Source organism: Poecile atricapillus, chromosome 3, assembly GCF_030490865.1.
Source record: "Poecile atricapillus isolate bPoeAtr1 chromosome 3, bPoeAtr1.hap1, whole genome shotgun sequence".
In the NCBI taxonomy this organism is placed as follows: Eukaryota; Metazoa; Chordata; class Aves; order Passeriformes; family Paridae; genus Poecile; species Poecile atricapillus.
Window position 1 is genome coordinate 59,047,930 of NC_081251.1, and position 20,423 is coordinate 59,068,352.

General features: G+C 35.5%; 1 protein-coding gene across 1 annotated transcript in view; it reads right to left on the reverse strand.

The window, feature by feature from the left end:
* The window catches only part of SYNE1 (spectrin repeat containing nuclear envelope protein 1), a 296,656-nt gene that overhangs the window by 191,857 nt on the left and 84,376 nt on the right, over window positions 1-20,423 (reverse strand). The window contains 15 exon segments of the mRNA XM_058833865.1: window positions 1,076-1,252; window positions 2,754-2,921; window positions 4,838-5,002; window positions 5,653-5,761; window positions 6,036-6,244; window positions 6,501-6,659; window positions 7,457-7,591; window positions 8,131-8,295; window positions 10,294-10,452; window positions 11,387-11,560; window positions 11,888-12,031; window positions 12,423-12,575; window positions 14,097-14,261; window positions 17,879-18,081; window positions 19,411-19,507. Of these exon segments, the coding sequence (XP_058689848.1) occupies window positions 1,076-1,252; window positions 2,754-2,921; window positions 4,838-5,002; window positions 5,653-5,761; window positions 6,036-6,244; window positions 6,501-6,659; window positions 7,457-7,591; window positions 8,131-8,295; window positions 10,294-10,452; window positions 11,387-11,560; window positions 11,888-12,031; window positions 12,423-12,575; window positions 14,097-14,261; window positions 17,879-18,081; window positions 19,411-19,507 (2,382 nt within the window).

The following is a 20,423-nucleotide window of genomic DNA, read 5'->3' on the forward strand; positions in this document are numbered from 1 at the left end:
GCTGATTCATATTATGCTGTGCTAAAAAAGCAATGTTCTCTATGCTGCCAATAATATTTAAATGTTATATGTGAATGTCCTGTAAGAAATTGAAAGTAATACATGCAGAGACTTTGGGTGAAAAGTAGTCAAAAATATCAAAAGGATTTTCTAGTTCTTTAATGAAATAAATTACAGTAAAATGATAGAAGAAAATCCCTACTCATAGGAAAATCACACATAAGGACCTATTTGCTCTTTTCTGATAATGCATAATTTTGATTAACCTACAGCATTTAATGACCAGTCACAAGAAATGTGACAGCTTAAACAATTATTTTTTTGATTCTGAAGAACAGATTAAGACTTAACATCTGGAAATTTTAGAGAAAAAAAAAATTGTGTTTTGGTAATAAGTGCTTATATCAAGAAGTTATTTGAAGTTTACTGATTGTGTTTCTCATCTTGTGTTTTCTCATGGAAAATAATTTTGGTGACCTTAAACATTTGCACAGAATAATGGCCATTTGGATTAACATTCTGCTTAGAAACATGTAAAGAGCAAATCACATACAGGTGCAAGAAGCTATAAATTCTAATCCCAGTTCAGTCCATGCTTAGCTATACAACTGAAGCAATCCATTTGATTCCCCTGTGACTTTCTCCTTCCTTCTTTAAATTTAGGATCACAGCATGTATTTCACATGATAGTTGTATGTGTATAACACATCAGGTGTTATTAACCTAATAGCCAGCCTAAGGACACTCAACTAAAGAGCAATGTCACCTTTAGTAACCTGAAAAGAGACATCTAAAAATAAGTTCACAGATAAATTATTTAAAACTGTTAACTATTATGACTGAATGGCTTGGACTTCAAGATAGAATACTATTTCTTTATTATTTAAGAGGTATACAGCTTCAAGAAGTTTTCACAGAGGTACTGATCATGAAAACCCCAAGGACGAAGAGTCAGAGGTGAGAAAATGAGTTCAGTTTTTTGATATTAAAAAAATTTGGGGGGTTACTAACTTTAAAAAAAGAGAATAAGGAAAAAGTAAGCATGAGGTCTTATTTCCATGAGCAAAGCACCCACCTGCAGTTGCTCCTCCCGTTTCTCCATAGTCTGCTGCATGTTCTCCAATGTTCCCTCTAACTTTTGCAAATCCTCTCGTACTGTGCTGGGCAGTCCACCTTCAATCTGCAACCGCTTGGCTTGGGAAATCTGCTTTTGCACATCTTGCCTTTTTGCACGGAGTCGCCTTGTCCTTTGCTACAAGGATCCACCCAACAGGATTGATTAGACTTTTTATCCCCTTTGGGAAACTGGCACAATGCAGCCCCTTTCTGTTTTTGCAGGGGTATGCAATGAGAGTAACAGACAAAGAGGTAAACTGAAGCAAGGATTCTCGAGAGTCTCATACTCATCAAGTACACACCCTAGCTTCCAAAATGGCAAATGCTGCCTTTTGTGGCATATGCATGCGAGAAAGAGTGAAAATGTGGCCATTAATCCCAAGCATACTTCAGAAAGCAGAAGCTGCAGCAGTTGAGCAGCCACAGCAGGAGTCACAGGTGCATGTGTTCCTCATGACTGAATCCAGGTCTGGTCTGCACACTCCTGAGGCACAGTTTGGACCCTCAGAGTGAATAAAGCAATATATCAGCCTTATTAGAGAGAAGGAGGGTGGGCTAAGTTGTGTAACTCTGTCCTGGCAGTGCTTTTGATTTGTAGCATATCAGAAACTCAGAATACATCCTCTCTCCTCTTTAACATGCCTGACCCAGCCAGCCTTGCTAGGTAAACTCACAGCTAGCTCAATTCTATTCTGGGTACCTTCAGGTCTGTGTCAAAATCTGTTTCTGCTTTGGTAGACTCCATACCATGAAAAAGAGCTCAAGGAGAAGTTAACTATTTCTACTACCTCTCCTAAAATGGATAAAGAATGCAGAGTGTTTAAAGAATGAATAGAAACGTTAACACATACAATAGTGCTTATTAACCCCAAAGAGTTTAGATAAGACACAGGTAAGACATAGTAGTGATTGGTCAGAACTAAGCTGTCTGACTCCACAGAAATAGATGTTAACATAAAAAACTTCAGTAATGCCCAAACATTAGCAGCAATTTTTTCCTATTCTCATTAGCTTTGAGCAGCTCGGAAAGTTATTTTCCCATATTTGGCCTTAAAAGCCATGATTCTTGCTGTATGCACGCCATACCATTGATTATTACAGTAGCCTGTAGATGTTTTGATCCCATTATCAGTGCATTAAAAAATCTCCTGTTCTACAGAATGGAGGCCCATCTGTCACAAAAATAGCTACCAGAGCAGGAGATAAGACTAGAGCTACACCTTCCCTCCATTATTTAGGGTTGGAGCCATATCAAACTGCTAAAATAGAGAAACTTCCAAAGCCAGAATTGTGCCTAATTTACCATGACTGCATCTGAAATTCAAGCTATAAAAAGGTAAAAAGGGAGAATCTACATATTTGCAGAGCACACACGCAAAATTTAAAATGAATGAATCTTGGTTTTCAGTGTTTTGTGTCCCAAAAACTCATATGAAATAAAAGTTAACAATTAGTGTTTAAAATATTCTGAAAACATTTTTCATTTAAAGAAATAAATTCTAGGTCGTACAGGACTGTTTCCTTTTTAACTCTTTCGAGTTTAAATATAAAAACTTATATTAATGGACATAACAAAATTTTGTAATTATATAAATTAGTCTTAAAAAAAAAAAAATGGATATGGACATGAGCCCTACCTGATGATGAAGCAGTAATTGCTGAGCTTGTAATAAACTTTCTGTATCCAGGATCTTTTCAGCCTCTGCTTGAACTTCTTTAGAGTTGCTGATTAACTCTTCAATTGCACTTTTAACTTCTTCTTTGTACTGGACACAGTCTCCAACAGCACCTAAGGTATTTTCAATCTAACATCACAGATAACATTAAGTATTTCATGTTAAAGACACATGTATATTTTAAGGGTACATATATATTTGGAATATGCTTTCAAAAATACAGTAAAATTTTTGTATTTAAAGCATTTTTATCTCCGGCACTTTTGACAGCTTTAATTTCACATTGAAAAAGCGTCTTTAGACTTAAAATGTGACAGGGGAAACCTTTGCCTTGTTCAAACATACCCCCTGTTACACTATCATATGACAAATAGCCATCTGTGACAGCTACTCACTGGGGATCACTTAGAAAACTCACACTCTCCTCATCCTTGCAGGCTGACCCAGATTCCAAAACACCTGCACTACTCAACACACAAAAAAATTTTGCTGCCGTTTGGACTGTCTTGAGCAGTGTTTTGGTGAATCACAAATACATTAGAGTGCTGAATTACTCTGGTTTATGGACTGCAGTGTGCATGTGGTGCAGTATCCAGTCTCAGCTTGCAGAATTTTATAAAGAGGTATATCCATTAAATATATCAGAAAGTTCTCTATTTGTGTGTTTCAGCTAAATACATGTAGCTGACTCTCAGGCTTTGTTCCTCATATAGTTTCTGCGTTTTGAGGTTTTAATCATAAACTATTTTAGATTATTTTCCTTTTCTTTTTCTTTCTCCTGTTCCTTTCCTTTTTACTTTGGAGAGTCATTTGAACTCAAGCCATTTACTTTCCTGTTATACAAACATTTAATTTTTAGTCTCCAAAGCTATAGTTGAATTCTGCCAATACCCACTATCAGTCCTTGTCTAAAAAGTTTCATCCATCTGATTAACAAGTTTTATAAATAGTATTAAGACTTCTAAGAATTAATAGTTGTTTAACTATAATATAGAGTGCCATTTATATTATGCTTTAAGATTCAAACCAAGTATAGATTTGACCTCTTACTTTCTTATATTACCCTCATTAAGTTACTCTTTAACTTACCTTTAGTTCTGACTTTTAAAGGAAACCCAAACCAAGTGATTTATCTCCAACAATCACCCCAAAACAACATAAAAAGGCAGTACCTTAAGCCTTTTACAGTCAGGTGGAAATTACATTTCTTGCCCAACTTTCCAAACAGTTTTCATGCCACAGATGTTTAGAGAACTTTCAGTAAATACATAGAAATTTTATACATTTGAAACCCCCTAGAAGGCCTCCACAAGAACTGACATTAGAAAGGAAATTTGAAGTCTGAACTCTTTCTCTCTCCTGAACCATTTTTTTTTTCTTTTAAGTGGGTCTATTTCACCTTTTAAGTGCAAGAGGCTGTATGTCTCACCTGATTTTTCTTTTAACTGTATAAACTGTGAAGCAGTAAGTTCCCTGAGAGCCCACAGAACTCCAGGGGTCAGTGTTTCTGAGAGGTTTAGCTTGTTATGAGATAGAAATTTCCCATAATTTCTGCAGTTACATTACCTCATTTTCATTTATGCCTCAGAGAACTGCAGCCTTTTCCTGCAAGTTCAGGATGTGATACATACCCTCAGTGACTAGAAAGAACCTCAGAGTGGTTTATTTCAGCATAAAAGATAAATAAATCATGATTAAAATGAAATTCTATATCTACTAGCTGATGTACAATATGGTTTTTACAATGTTCACTACAAACTCATTTAAAAAAAACTAAAAAAAAATGGACATTTTGATTGCAGAAACATTTACTGTGATACATTCCAGTTCTGCAAAGGGAAAAGACCGACTATGATAATGTCATTTCTTTTTTGCCTGCTACTCTCAGTGCTTTGCTACCATGGAGTACAGATTAATTTTTCCTTGCTGAAGGCTTGCAGTTTAATTAAAAAAACACAGCAGGGAACTTGTGCTTGTGAAGCCATGACTGATGTCATTTCATGTCACACTGTAAGTGGAGAGCTCTTGTGTCCCTCATACTGTACCTCAGCCAGCAAATCCAGAAGTCTCTTGAAGTCACTGGAAAGTTTACAAAGCTCATCCTCTGTCTCTTTGGCCTCCAAATCAGGACACAGTGCAGTCAAAACAGCAAGTCTAGATTTCAGCCAGCTGTGATTTTCTCCATGCTTGTGAATGTGCTTCCTAATTTCCTACAGGAAAAAAAAAATCAAAACATATTTTCTTCAAATAAACAAAATAAGTACATCAATACCTGATATTCATGGCATCAGTTCAAAAATCAGTAGTGTAAACATACTACTTTTCTTTAGCTTGAAACACTAGAAATGTAGTATTTTTCTATTTGCATATGCTATCAGATTCTGTTTGAGTCAATGGCTAGAATTTTGCACTTCTGCCACAGACTTTACTTCATTACTAATTAGACTGTTCTTTAGTTGGTAGTGGAGCACTTTTCCCTCACAAACATTTTTACTTATAGATAGATAGATGGCAGGTACCACATATATATTTTCCATATATTGACCATATTTCTTAGCTGCAATTTAAATCTGAGTTTCTGATTTTCCCAAAGATATAATTTTATTCAATATAATGTTTGGGTATTTTTTTTCCTATTTTAATTGCTTTTTTTTCCCACACATCTTTTCAACTAGTAGTTCATTCTGCCACATTTTGCTGTAAGGTGTAACTTTCTCCAGGTAATGTTTTTAAGAATACCAGGGATCAACAGAGCTGTGGTCTCTCTAGTAAAACAGTTGCACTACTTTGGAGCAGAATTTTATCCAGAATCCCAGTAGCAATGACCACAGCTTTGTTAGAATATAAGCCAAGGGCTCACCCCCACAGATGCTTTACACTGCTTGTATTTGGCAGTATCATTAGCATTTTCCTTTATCTTCTTTAGCTCTCTTTCTGTTGATGAAATCCAGTTTTCCAATTCAGAAAATCTGAAATAAGACATCACAGGATTAAAAAAAAAAAGAAAAAAAAGCGGTTAGACTAAAATTGCCACCACAAAACAGCAATCTCTTAAGTGTAGGCAAAAAGGTATGAAGTCCACTTGAAGCCCCATGATAATTTGTGGAATTACTACACAAAGTAGTGTTTTCCACTTGAAGCTAGAATCACAGTATCATTGTTTCTATGATACTGATCTATGATGACACGTAGAGTGACTATGCATAAGGCTCTGCAAGACCCAGGTAGGAATTGAGGTGGCACCTGCTCTTATAGCCCTTCCAGGTGTCTGAGTGCTCTGTTAGCTTCATGTATGTGCTGTCTATCTGGGATTTCAGATCCTTCAGGATTCGCTGGCTGCTTTCCAGTGTACCCCTCACTGGATCAGAAACTGGCAGCTTTTGGCACAGTTCTTCCATTCGTTGTAGCCTTTTCTCACACAGGTGGTAAGATCCCTTATCACCAAAGAACAACTGATGGGAGACAAAGCAGAAAATTCAATAGAAATACAGACTGGAAGAAAGCATAAAGCATATACATAAATTTTTCATAAACCACTAAACTAAAAGAATTTTGTTGTTGTTGTTGTTGTTAATGACCTCAAGAATTGATCTGACATAAGCTGGATACAAAGAGTTTGGTGCCTGAAGAGTTACCCAGAACTACTTCTTATTACTGACATTGAAATGTGTTCCTGTAAATGCCCACATGGAGGCATGGAACTCATACCATGTGTTCCTTGATCATTCTTTCATTGCCTTCTCTTGTTAACACCTTGTTCTGTCGAGCTAGTTCAGCTTTGCACTCCTCCACTGTCACCAGGAACTTGCTTTTCTGTACTTCAATTTTCAAGTGGATCAAATGATATGGGGCTTCTGTTTGAAGATCCTACACAGGGGCAATAAAGAAATACAGAGATAAAACACTACTCCCATTACTTCAGTGTAAACTTTCTACAAATAAATAGTATAAAACCTGATAATATAGAAAATAAAGCATACATATCCATGAACAAATACGGGTTTGTCCATGTTCACTTTGTTACCAATGTCTTAGATTTCTCAGAAGTTCATAAGTTGTCACCAAAATGTGTGTGTATAAGGCACATCACAGAGCCATCTTCATTCTTGGCAAGACATAGCAAGTATTTCCCGTGTAAAATAGTATTCACAACTACTTCCAGAGTTTTCTGCCTGCCTGCTAGTGAGACCCCTTATCCATCACTCCAACTTTGACCAGCAACATGCTGCAGCAGGCAAAAAATTCCATAGCTGGTGAGCAAAGTTAGTTCAGTTGTTAGTCTTTGGCAGAAGACACAATTTAGGCTGATGGCCTGACGTCTTACAAATTTGTTTGTTTGGTCTGGAAAGTAACTGTAATTATCCAACATCAGCATAAAGAAGAAATGTAAACACCTCTTCACACAGGTATTATTATGGCTTTATGTAGCAGGGGAGAAATAAGGTTTTATAATTACATTTCTTGAATTTACTTAACAGGGTTTTTTTCAAGTGGCTATTTGTAGGTGTAGAGGTATCTAATATTGTAAAATACTTTTTCCAATTCTATGAGAAGCCAAATAATACAAATTATTTTGTTTTAATTTATTTTTATTTTTTTTTCAATATATAGGTCATACTTTCCAAAACTAAAATTGACAATACCCAGAGATGTCATTCACTAACCTTCCACTGCCTATGGAGTTTCCTCACAGCTTCCTGCAAGCTGTGTTGCTCTTGTTCTGGAAGGATATCAGTAAGCTCATCACATGCTTTCAGAAAGGCATTTAGAACTCTCTGATCCAACTGGTTAAAAAATTCCTGAAGTGGAGGCAGAAATGGAGAAGGTGAGAAGATGAAGCTGGATATTATTATGCCAACATGAAGTTCCTTAATACACATTCTAAGTTTCAGTATTACTTGTGTTCCATTGAAGAATTGATGTTTGAATAAAGGAAATAACTACTTCTAGACACTTAAAGTCCAGAAAATTTATTCTCAGCCAGTACACTGAGATGGTATTTTAACAAGAATACATTTCAAAGCTACATGCATAAATTATGGTTATGACACAGAAACAGATATTAATCTAAGAAAAAGAGCAGTGAATGTGTGAGATTGTCAGTGGTTCTACTGAAAACCCCACCCTGGGTTTTTTCACCTTCTGGTTATTTACATCCAATCTCAAATCAATAAGTGAGCTGATTGTTTTCCTTTTTGTTTTTCAATATTAACATTAATTTGATCTGATCTGTTTAACTTCTACACATGAAAGAAATCCACATCAGTTTCAGAATTAAGCAGGCCTTTATGTCATGCACTCAAAGATTTCCATGAGGAAGGTCAGAGAATTTACTCACGCTATGTTTCCTGAGAAGTTCTTCAGGATTTCCTTTTTCTTTTAAGCAACAATTGGCAATCTGTATTACTTTCTCCAGTTCTGCTCTAGACTCCTCAAATTTCTTCATCAAACGGCTATTTGCTTCTATGTTTTTTCTCCACTCACCAGCTTTCCTGACCATATTCTGAGTCACAAGCAAAGAAAATGAGCTGGCACTTTCACACTTTTATTTGCTCTCTTTTACCATGACCTTACAAAACATGCATTTCATTTGTGTCACTCTTTTAAATATATGCTTTTCACCATGCTTCTCCCTCTCCTGATCCCATCTTCCCAATTTTTCATACTGAGCCTTGTGTTAATGTCATCATTCAAATAAAAATTAGTAGACGAGATGTCTCTGGTATTTTCAGAATGCTTCTGTCATTTGATTAGTGAGTTTCTTTCCTAAAGCCTGCTCTCAAATGTAAAGCACCTGGTACTCAGAAGGTTGGCATTTCACTTTTCCTTGCATTAAACTACCTCCCCTAACATGACTCAAAGTGAGGATAGATCCAGCCAGTTCCATGCTACAGTTCTTCTGACCTGGAAGAGGTTTGTATGATTATCACACCAGTATGTCAGATAAAAAACCAGGCACAAAGCTACTTAGAAGACAGCAAATTTTGTGGTTTAGTTGCTGAAACCCTCATTTTGCAACCCTAGCCCATCCCCATGCACTGCAATATGCAGCGGTTCCAATTTCATGAGCAAGTAAAAATTTAGAAATTAACAGGAGAAATTAACAGTTCAGCACCTCAACTGCACTTCAATCACTGCTTACTGTATATCCACTTCACCATCCTCACTGATCACAAAGCTCAGCATAAGGAATTTTAGTGAGTTTACCCAGCCAGCTAATCAAACCTGAGGTTCTCAACTTAAACATCTTGCTAAATCTTTTTAAAGTTTTCTGACAAAAATAACTGCATAGTAATAGGATTGTATAGGGAAAACTTTACATGGAAAACTTCATATGAAGGCAGTTTCCAGTATTTTAACTCCAGGTATTCCACACTTTGTATGATTATACCCTATTTTATAGGTCTATTTTCTAACAAAAAAAGAGATAAACCACAGTCCAGCTTAATAGAAACAGATGATGAACAGATAATGTTGATAATGTAATAGATAATGACGATAATGTTGAACATGGTAAATTTACCAAGTGCATCTGCTTTTTCCTACAACAAGCTGAACTAAAACAATTATTTCCACATTATAAATCAACTACAACTTATCTTTTGGTATACTCCACAAAATATAATATAAATTTTGAAATTCACCTCTCAGAGAGAGCTATTTACTGATAGGTGATTTTCTGCAGTTTAAAATTCTGCCTGGATAGATTTATACTGAACAAAAAATTGCCTGAAAATAAATGTAATAGAACCCATTACGTGGAAATCTGACTCTAAGACAGCCACAAAATCACTGAATATGAATGGACACAAAGATCATTCAGTTAATCTCTGGCTCTGCACCAGACAGCCCCAAAAAAATCACACCAGGTGTAATGGCTAACTTCACGTTAGAGTGGGGCAAGGCTGGGGCTGAACAGCCCTGAAAACTGCAGTAATAACTGATAGCAACAGGTAAGGGGGAATATAGTTCAAAGGCCACATGCATTTGCATTATCAAATGCAACATATTTGCAGCTTTCTATATTCATAGTCTGTGAAATAGAAATGCACAGTCTGCATTTTCTGAGGAAATACAAAACCCAGCAATAGCATGTGCAAAAGTTTCCATTATCCATGCTTTGTGTAAAAGGGGATGTGTGAGGATATAGAAACAAATGATTAGCCAAGATAATAAAGTCAGGAGAAACAATAAACATGCAGCTCTAACAGTAGGATTTCAGGTTCCTCCATCCAAAGAACCCTGAGGCATGTCAAAGTTTTCTTAAATCCTGGGTTCCTCTGTGGCAGGCTCACCTCTGAATAAGTGAATGGAGAACATGATTGTAAATCCCCTGACCCCTATTACCTGATAAAGACAAATTTCCATTAATAACTTGACATCAGAGAGGAGAGTTAGCCAGGAGAGCAGCTACAGAGCGTTGAAATGTAGGTACAGTAGGACAGATCAGCTGAATATGAAGAAATTTTCAGAAACATGCACCAAGGCATGATATTTTTACCTGAAAAGTAATCTGAACTTGTGTAACTTTCTTCTGAAAAGTTGACTGATGGAAATGCTGTAAGACCTCAGTGGAAGCCACACACTGAATGATACTCTGACTGTTTCTTTCAATTAGGGACACATCTTTCTTGCAGTTTTCTTGATAAGCTACTAAATCCTGAAAGAAAAAAAACATATATCCACCCTGGCCAGGAACAAAGAGGAAAAAGATTTGGCAAAATAACAGGAAGATGCTTTTTGACAGTAAGGACCGCAAAGGGATGAGGTCAAAGCACCATGGCAAACAGACTACACAAAATATGATATGGAATACCACAGATGATACAACTTTCTCCTTGGATGTGAAGTATTGTACCCAAATAGATCTCTAGCTATCATAAAACAGTATAAAGACATGTACCCAAGCCCTCTGGGTAGCTGTAGAGAATGTAGGCCAATATATTGTTCTGTGATAAACTTTTATGATATTTCTATATTTATTGTATAAATGTAGGTAAGCAACAGTGACATAGGAATGACAGCTCTCAGTAGCAGATCTCAACCTTCCTTGCCTTTCAGCAAATGAATCCTTTCTGTCAGCTTTTGGAATACAGATTTCATTATAAATCACATTTAATTATGAAAAATATACTTCAAAAAATAAAAGCAAAAGAAAACATGCATGAAATAGTACAGGCTGAAAAAAAGGTTTTAAAAATCCTATTTTCATTTAACTTTCCAAGAGACTTCTGACTAGCTCTGAATCCCTTCAGAGATGTTAATGCTTATTAGCCATGAAGAAAAGTTAATGTTACACTACAATTCATTTCAAAGAAAGCACTTTTCCAAGCCTCTAAGAAACTTCCATAATTCTCCAAGGAAACGTAGAGAAGTTTCTGAACATGATTTTTTTAAACCAAGGACACTAGATAGGAAAACAAATTTCAACCTTTTTGTATTTATGCCTAGCTGACTTTAGGATAAGGCTACATCTGTTGCCTGAATATGAAGAAATATCTGCTCAGTTTACAGAGTTGCAATCCAAATTCCTAGAAAGATAACTGTAAATACTCAGAGGCAACAGACCTTTGTAAGATGTTTTTGAAACTTACTTGGGCTTTTTGTTTAAGAACAGTTGTCGGTTGTGTTTCAGGATCAAGGATAGAAATTATTTCATTTACTTTTTCAAGAGATTCATAAAAATGTGTGATTTGTTTCTCAAGTTCTTCCAGTGGAGACAGCAGACGTTGGCATTCACATAGCAGGGCACTGGAACACTCCTTAACCTTTTGGTCAAGAAAAACAATTACTGAAACAGTCGTAAAATTCAATAAATAGCAACCTTTTCTGACTGTAGGTTTATATAGTTGTTACCTATTCTTTTTAAAGACAGAGCAGTCCTGATCTTGTATTACTTCATAATGAAAAGAGTATTAAATTTAAGGATGGTAGTCTTAGCATTTAAGAGAAGTAACACCTTCTCCACTTTGAATCAATCTATCGTTATAGCCTTGTACTTGTTCAAATGCATATAAGTGCGAATTTATGTACAGGACCCTACTATTTATTAGTTCAACAGTCTACAATATGCAGTAAAAGAAGTATTCTGCAACCTTGCCCAGTTGCTCTTTGAGCCGTGTCAAAGTTCCCAGCATTTCATTTGCTTCCTCTTGGGAAACTTCTTTTGTAACAAGTTGTCCCGTTCTTGTAACCGCTTTGTACTGAGCTTCCATTGCAGGCAACTTATGCTTAATATTCTGAAACAAATGTTTCAAAAAATATTTCAACAGCAGTATTTATGCATTCATGGGAGATAAAAGACTGATAAATTATACGATTCTAATTGTAAATTATTTTCATCACTGATTTCAGTGCACACTACATCATATTTCAAATGCATGAAAACTGAGCCAGAGATTATCAGTCAACTCACCTGAAAGCGATTTGAAACTACAAAGAAATAAATACCTACTGAGACAGTGTTTTGGAAATTTGCTCAAAAATATCACTAATAGAACACAATTATATATATATTTTAGCTGTAGCTGAAATATCTAATACTAAAATCATTTTATGCTATCATAATTAAATAGTTGCAAGTTTCTTTCTTTTGAAGGAGAAAGAAAGAAATTAAAGGAAGACACTTACTTCTAAATCTTGCACGAATATTTTGACATCATGAAAGGACACTTCTACAGGGGTTGAAAATTTCTTATTGCTTCCATCAATAAAAGCTGTCAAATGGGCCACACCATCCACATACTCCTTCCTCATTTTGTCCAGTTCATCGGCTCGAGCATACTAAAAAAGAGAAAGTAAAGGGAAAAAATCCCCAAACAAACAAAACAAAACAAAAAAACCCCAACCCAAATTAGATACCTAGAAATTAAATAATAATTTAAAAGAACTAGCATGTTTTCAGTGCAACTGTTTGTTGGAAAAATTACATTCAGTGAAATACAATATAATGGAAAGTATATTCATCATCTGCATTAGTTTTAATAGAAATGATGCTAAAATGAACAGCATGCATACAGGAGGTCAGCCTCTTTTAAGGTCTGGGGAATGCCAGACTCATTTGTTTTTACACTAGAACCAACAGTTCAATTAATTTCTCATTACCTACAGTAACAATTTCTAAAATTCAGCAAAGAGAACAGAACATAAAAAGCCTAGAAAAGCTAAAGGATTAAGGAAATATAATTAATGAATGCTGGCTGGGGGAAGGGGAAATACATGCCTTAGAAAGTAGAAAGAGCTGTGTGACAGAAATGGTGAAAAAGCCTGTGAGGAAAAAACCCACATAGCCAGCATATGAAAGAAGCTGCATAAGTAGAGGAAGAGACATTTACATCAGTGAATCACCCTAAATAGCACCAGCAAGTAAAGCTTGAGAACATTCTTGTCAACAGTCTGGAAAAGTTACAATAAAGGAGAGACAATCGTTTTTGCTTTTCCTTTTAACTTGACTGCATAGCAGATAATCATGCCAGTAAAGAAAACAGATTCAGTATCTTCAACAGGCAACTGCTATTTAAAATCACTGACAGGGGACAATATTGATAGATGCGTATTGACAAGAAAAAAGATATTTTCTAAGATGTTTATGAGGTTGAAATAGTTCTGTGTAATTAAGATCACATCTTCTCTTTGATTTTTAAAGAGCAAATATAGAAACAACAATGTTTTTTGTATCAGCTGAATCTCTTACATGAGGTAAAGGCTAGGTTTATTCATTTACTATCAGAACCTCCTTGCAGGCAAGAAGTAAAGTCTAACCAAAATGGGAAAAAAATTAGTTAATTAAATTAATTATTGTCCCTGCTTATGGTTAAGGTACAATAATTGGAAGGCATTTACATCAAAGAGTGGTGAAAATAATAATTTTCATCATTTCCACTGTTTAGATTTAAAGAGCTATTACAGCAGCAATAGGTACTGAAAACCAGTCATTTTCTTCATAGAACAGTAGAAGTTGGAATAACATTAATAATTAATAAACATTATAATTAATAATTAATAAACATTAATAAATAACATTCACTGTATCAAGACAGGTGATTATGATTAAAAACTACCACTTATACTAGTTGAAAATGTCCCCTCACCTGCCCCAAAATAGCTGTATAACCAAAAAGATAAATAAAGGAAGAGCCCCAATACAATAAATTACTGTCAGGGAGCAATTTCTAATTTCAATACTAATGAACAGCTAGGCACTTTAGAAAGTTGTCCTATAGTCCTGCTAACATGGCAATCTGTCTTGATTGCATGGAAACGACAAAGTAAATATTTAAAAGGAACAAGGGCAAAATCACTTACCTGCTTAACTTGCATAAACAATTCTCTCCATCTTCCATTTAGCAACAGAAGCTGCTGTTTAAGATCTCTGGAAATGGTCTCATCACATGTTTCAATTAGAAAATTACCAGCATCATTCATGGCTGTGTGCTGTTGGATCCAATGAGGTAAGTGCCGGAAGAAATCCTGAAGAAGAAAATAAAAACACAGTTCCAAAACCTTTTAAATTAATCTTTATCTGAAATCACAAAACTAAAAGTTCATCACCCACTCACGATTTGATAAAAAAAGTGCTGAACAATTATCCTCTGAAGCTCATCACATCAAATATGCCATAACAGAAATTTAACATCTATGAGGATAACCTGTGGAATTAAAAATTACTGCCAGTTCACTTACATTTTACTCTAGTGAGTGGCTTCAGTTAAACTAATGAAGCTCCTCCTTAAGAGAAAGCTCCATAACTGAAAATGCTCTTAGGGCTCATGTGTTTTCTGAGTTATCCTTAAATAGTGTGGGCTGATAGCCCAGGCCATACACGGGCTGTGGAGATGTCCTTCCCCTGCTGTGAGCCACATGCAGCTTTTCAAGTTCTGGCCTCTCAAAAGTCCTGTGAAGACTGGTTTATTTTATCACTGCTTCCTCCTATCTCAGAGCAGGTGAGCACAGAGGGGAAAGAGATGGCTGTCAGTTATTCTGTCCCCCTCACTGAGACAGCCTAATAGACCATATGCATCTTGTAGGCAGGTACAGACACATAAACTGATAAAGACAAAGCCCACTTCCTTTGATTCCTTTTCTCTCTTCCAGACAATGGGAAATTGTTCCTAAGACAGGTATCCCTGGGCTCTATAACTCCATCTATATCAGCAAACCAAAGAGGACTGTCACTGTCTCATGATTGTCCACATCTCTGACATCGTTTTGGCTTGTCCCTGCTACCCTTCACCCAAACAATGCACAATTCAATGAATGGCACAGCCTGTTCCAAACAGACTGGATCATAAGGGAGCCTTCTTTCAGGGGAGAAGGAGTAATCAGAAGGATTCAAGCTGAACCATGCCACCTGATCCTCAGGACTTAGGAGGGGGCAGTGATCCATTTTGTTTACGACTATCAATCTACCCTCCTAATTCCCAAACGATTCGCCTTCCAAGTGACAGTTCCATACAATCCTTTGCTCAATGGTACATGAGAATTCCTATCCAACCACACTGTCAGCCATCCAGAGTTTCAAAACTACAGTTCTGAAACTATCCTTGTCAGAACTCATCCATGTACAAAAAAAGTTCAGATGCAACTGCAAAGAAAGTCATGTGGTTGCATACTGGTCAGATATCTTGAAAAGAGAATTGAGAAATACACAGTGTTTCAATTCCTAAAGCTGAGACCAATAGTATCCAGGTGCTCTGTACTAATGTATCACCGCATAAATTTAAATTCAATCAGCTCAGTAAACTGCATCTACAATTTGAATCTTTTTCCACTTGCAGAGGAGCAACCCCCTTGCTTTGTACAAAGGCTAACCTTTATGAGCACACCCAAAAGAAATTAAGTCTACCGAATCTGGCACTGGTCAGCTTTCCAATGGTCAGGATCACTAGAGGTCAAGAAGAAAAAAGCACATGGATCAACTACTCACATCCTTGTTTCCACACACTTATTGCCACAAACCATTGACTTCTGCAGACCTGCCTGGGGAGTCTCTACATTTCAGAAGCCAACCTAAGATGTGTTAAATTGAAACATATTTGGAATGGGAAGAACACCTCATTCTCAATTAAAACAATGCAGCTCTTTTTAAGGACGTCACCACATGAGATCTAGAAGCTCTCAAACCTTTTGGATACAGCTGTGTGAGAAAAGTGTGGGAGGGTGCAATTAGAATGAAATTATTACGGAAAGTGCTTAAGAGGTACTGGAAGTAAACAAAAGAGTTGTAGAAGGAGCAGATTGAAAAATCTAAGTGCAGAGTGGTTTTTTTTTTTTGCAAGATCTTCAGTGCTACAGCTTCACAATAAAGTTTTTGAAAACTGAAGCCAATGAGAAAGCCAACAGGCTGCTTACTTTTCCAAACCAAACAGTGGTACAAGCAGGTCTGGAAATGATACAGAGATAACGGAAAGAAGAAGAAAGCATGACAGCATGATGAAGATCTACTGTGATCTTTGCCTAGGATAGAATATAGAGGCTTTAAGTAATACAAGTGAGGTTTTCAAATGAGCAACTTTGTATCATATTACTGATATCTTTGTGGATTTACAGAAAAAATATTTTGAAATACTTAAAGATATTTTACACCATATTGCAAACAATAGTTATCATCTTTCACCTGATATTCCAGATGATTTTTCTTAATGGCTGGAAGACTATTAATTTTACAAACCACTATAAGAATTGATTTTGGTTTTAATAATCAAATATTAAAACTGCTAAATTAGAGCTATCTTTGGAACTATCTAAGTGAACATTATTCCTGTGAAGAGCTAAATTCAATTAAAAGTAGAAATAACTTTTTAAATATGTAGCTCAGACTACAGGTGGATTATGCTACCACTCAGTAACCTCTAACAGGTTTGAACCAATGTATTTTAAAAAAAAAAAAATAAAAAAAATTTTGGAAGAATAAAGTTTCATGTCTAAGGCTTTCAACAAGATTTCTTGAAATTTTTGAGTTCATATATTAGAATGAAAAGAATTACTTGTTGGATTTATGTTAGAAATCAAAAGCAAGTATATACTGTATGAGTATGTTCAAATTTCTGCTTTGAAAATCTTTGAAGATAAAGTTATACATCTAAACAGAAAATTAAATGCTTTGATTTTATTCATATACATGGATTTAAGAATTTTAATTATTGTCCTGTTATTTACATAAAACATACACCAGTATCTAAGATCACCCTGATCAGCATAAGTCATCCTTCCTGCCCAATAATAATTGTTTGAATCTATATCATGCCAGACTATTTTTTTCACTGGCTTATTTTTATTTTAAAAGTGCATTCCACTAATTTACAACAGTTTGAACTAATAAACTTTAAAAAAAATTATACTGTTTTTTCATGTAACATGAAATGGTCATTCCTGACCAGATATCAGTTTGCCATCTTACAACCTATGAGAACTCTAAGTGTTAAGAGCTGTATAGCTGCTACATTTGGATTAGGTGCAAATTCAGCACCTATTAAATGCAGGACTATTCAAGCCAATCCAGGCTTTTCTTGAAGGTTTACAAACTTAAATCTTAGTGCTTTGGTACTCTAACATTACAAAAAAAAAAAAATAAATAAATAAATAAAATAGAACCATCTTTATTACTGCAGGTCCCCAAAATCAATTGTCTAAAAGATTTCTGAAATGCCAGGGAAATCAATTAATTAATCAACCATCAAATATGAAAACACATATTAATAATACTGCTCTTTGAAGGTAATGGGTACTGAAATCTATCATCTAGAAAAATCAGTGGAAGTGTCTTTATAGGTAGTCCATGATTACTCACTTAGGTGCTAAGAGCTGTACTTGCCTGTGAGTGAATCATGCAACATTCCTATCTGTGAGCAATACTGCTGCCCTATATTCATGTCAAATATGCCTCTAGCCATGGTGCCACAGCTGAGGCTTTCTCCATTGTGTATATATGCATTTGCCTCGAGATGCTATTCAAGCAAACACTGGAACTCCTATGATGAATGAAGACAGGACGCCGAAGTCAGAGCAAAACGTAAGCAAATGCAAAAAAAATATCCAGTGTTTCCAAATTTACAAAAGAGCCATATGCATATGTTGCTAGTGCATACCTTTTTGGAATGTTCAGGCTGATTCAGCATTTTCTCAGCATCTTCAAGCCAAGCTTGCAGACTTGCCACAGTGCTGCTGTATCTGTCCCAATTAGCAATTACTTCTTCCAGCATGCTTCTTACACTTCTCACCTCTACTGAGAGGTTTCTCCACTGAGCTGTGGTATCACTCATGAATTTCATCACATTCTCAACTTCTTCCACTGAGATACAGGAAAGACATTGATTATTTTGTTTCATTACCATTTCAGTAAAGATTAACTATATATCATCCTTATTCACTCACATCAGGGAATTATATTTTACTGCAACTTCTATTTCAGTAGGCTTTTATATACGAATGTTCAGTTCACAGCCCAATTTTAGCACAAGATCATGACTGAGAAATTAAACGTGTGAATTAAAGACTTAGGAAAGTACATAAAATGAATGCTAAATTAAAACAGTCACACTGCATATTGTGTGTGGTGTTCATTTCAAATCTGCAATAAAAGAAATCAAGAGACTGGCTTGACTTAAAAAAGCAGAAAATGAGAGTTGCATAATATAAAACCACATATTACGTCTACATTAAAAAGTATGGAACAAAATTCTGATCTTCCTGCCATTGACTTTGAAACCAAACTGCTGCTAATTTTTGCCATTTAACTTTTAGCATTTTCCACATGGCAAGAAAGGAACAAATGTGTCCTCATTCCAGAGAGAAGAAAAAAGGCCAAGCAAATGCTGAAACTTCATAAAATATGCAGAATATACTTGTTTTAAAAAGTTTCCAGCTAATTTGAACTGCTGTTGCTGAATTAATATATGCTAGTACTTGTTCTTTAGAAAATTTGTTACTGGATTTTATTAATAGCATTGCATACACCTGTGACTTTTGTTCTTTGTAAGAATACCTTGAAAAAATGTTTACTTTTGTAAAATTTGTGTGTCAAAATCAATTTAAATTTCCCAACAAGCAAAGGTATCCATTTTCTCTCCCCCTTAGCAGCAGCTAAAACAATCCTCTACAGACATTACTGTGCTACAGATTAAAGTGATCTCATGTCTGTAATTATCTAGGTCAAATATTGCCCTCAAATTCTCACTGAACTCAGCAGTATTGAAGAATGACAGGAGGCAGCTGTTGAATCAGCTACACATTTTTTTTCTTGTGTATATCCATACTACGACTACCATTTGAGCTCCTCTTGCAGGTTTTCAAAGGTAATGAAGAACCTCCATAAAGCAAGGGATGATTTTGCTGCTACAATACTGGGACCAACTCCCAGTTGTCTTTTTCTTTTAAATTAAGCTAAGCCAGGGAGCATTTCCAGGCACTAGAATATGATTTTCCCTACTCCTACTTTGGTTTCTGTCACAATTTTTTATCCCAAATTAACAACACTGAAAAAATCCAAGGGTGAGTACAGACAATAGGCTTTTCCCAGGAGGAAGTCTGAATATGACCACCCTCATCTGGAGATTCAGGAGCATCAGGCTGCTCTGGACCAGGTGCCTATGTGCTAGTGACAAAAGAAACAGGCATTTACCTGAGCCATTTGCTTTGGCATACATTTCAGCTGCTCTTTTCAAGATCTGGTAGGTAACTTCATACTGCTCAAAGAACTTACTATTTTCAATAACAGACTGAAAGGAAAAAAAATTGTAACAGATAAAATAAAGATAGGTATTAGGATTAGCAATAATTTGTATGAAACTACATCAGGATTCTGATGACATAATTTAGCTTCATTATTCCTCTATTCATCTTTTCATCATTATAAAATAATATTTTTATTATCACAATTATTAAATAGCATACAATTTTCACCTTTTCAATTCAATGGTACAGCAGAGTATATCATTACAAATACAGATTTATTTACTTTCTACATGGAAAGGTTATTTGAAGTTTTCTTATTTGCTGTCTTGCTGGACATCACTAGGATATGATATTTAGAATGTGCAGAAACTGAGTAAGTAACAAGTTATTTAATGAAAATGGTTTTACACTCAAATCTAAGTAGAATAATTTTAATAAAAGGGAAAATTTCCTTCATATATGTCACCACAAAAATCAAATCCAATTGTTCCCATACTAAGCCTTTTCAGAAAGACAGGTTACACTTTAAAGATAAAAAATATTTACTTTATTCTTCAATTTTTTTTTACCTCCTTCACAACTAGTAAAAAGTAAGATCATGGAAACACTGCACAAAGAGATGCTGTTTTTCCTAAATGTGACACAGTGCTGTTCCTTTGTGAGTGATGGTTTAGCTCTGTGATGTGTTATGGTGCGATGAATAAATTATCTGGAAATATTTTGGTAAAAAAAGTTATGCCTCTGACATTTATGCTTCTTCATCCCTTATGGCAAATGAAAATGACCTTTTTTTACATGTCTTTCAGAAATGTTATTTTCTTTAAGTGCAATACAGAATTATAGCTCTACATTATGCAACCACATTATACCTTGCATTACCAGTGTTAAAACAGAAAGAGAAGGCTAGAGTTTGGAATGGTTCTGTAATTTATGCTACATCTCATCCCTCCTCAGCTTCAG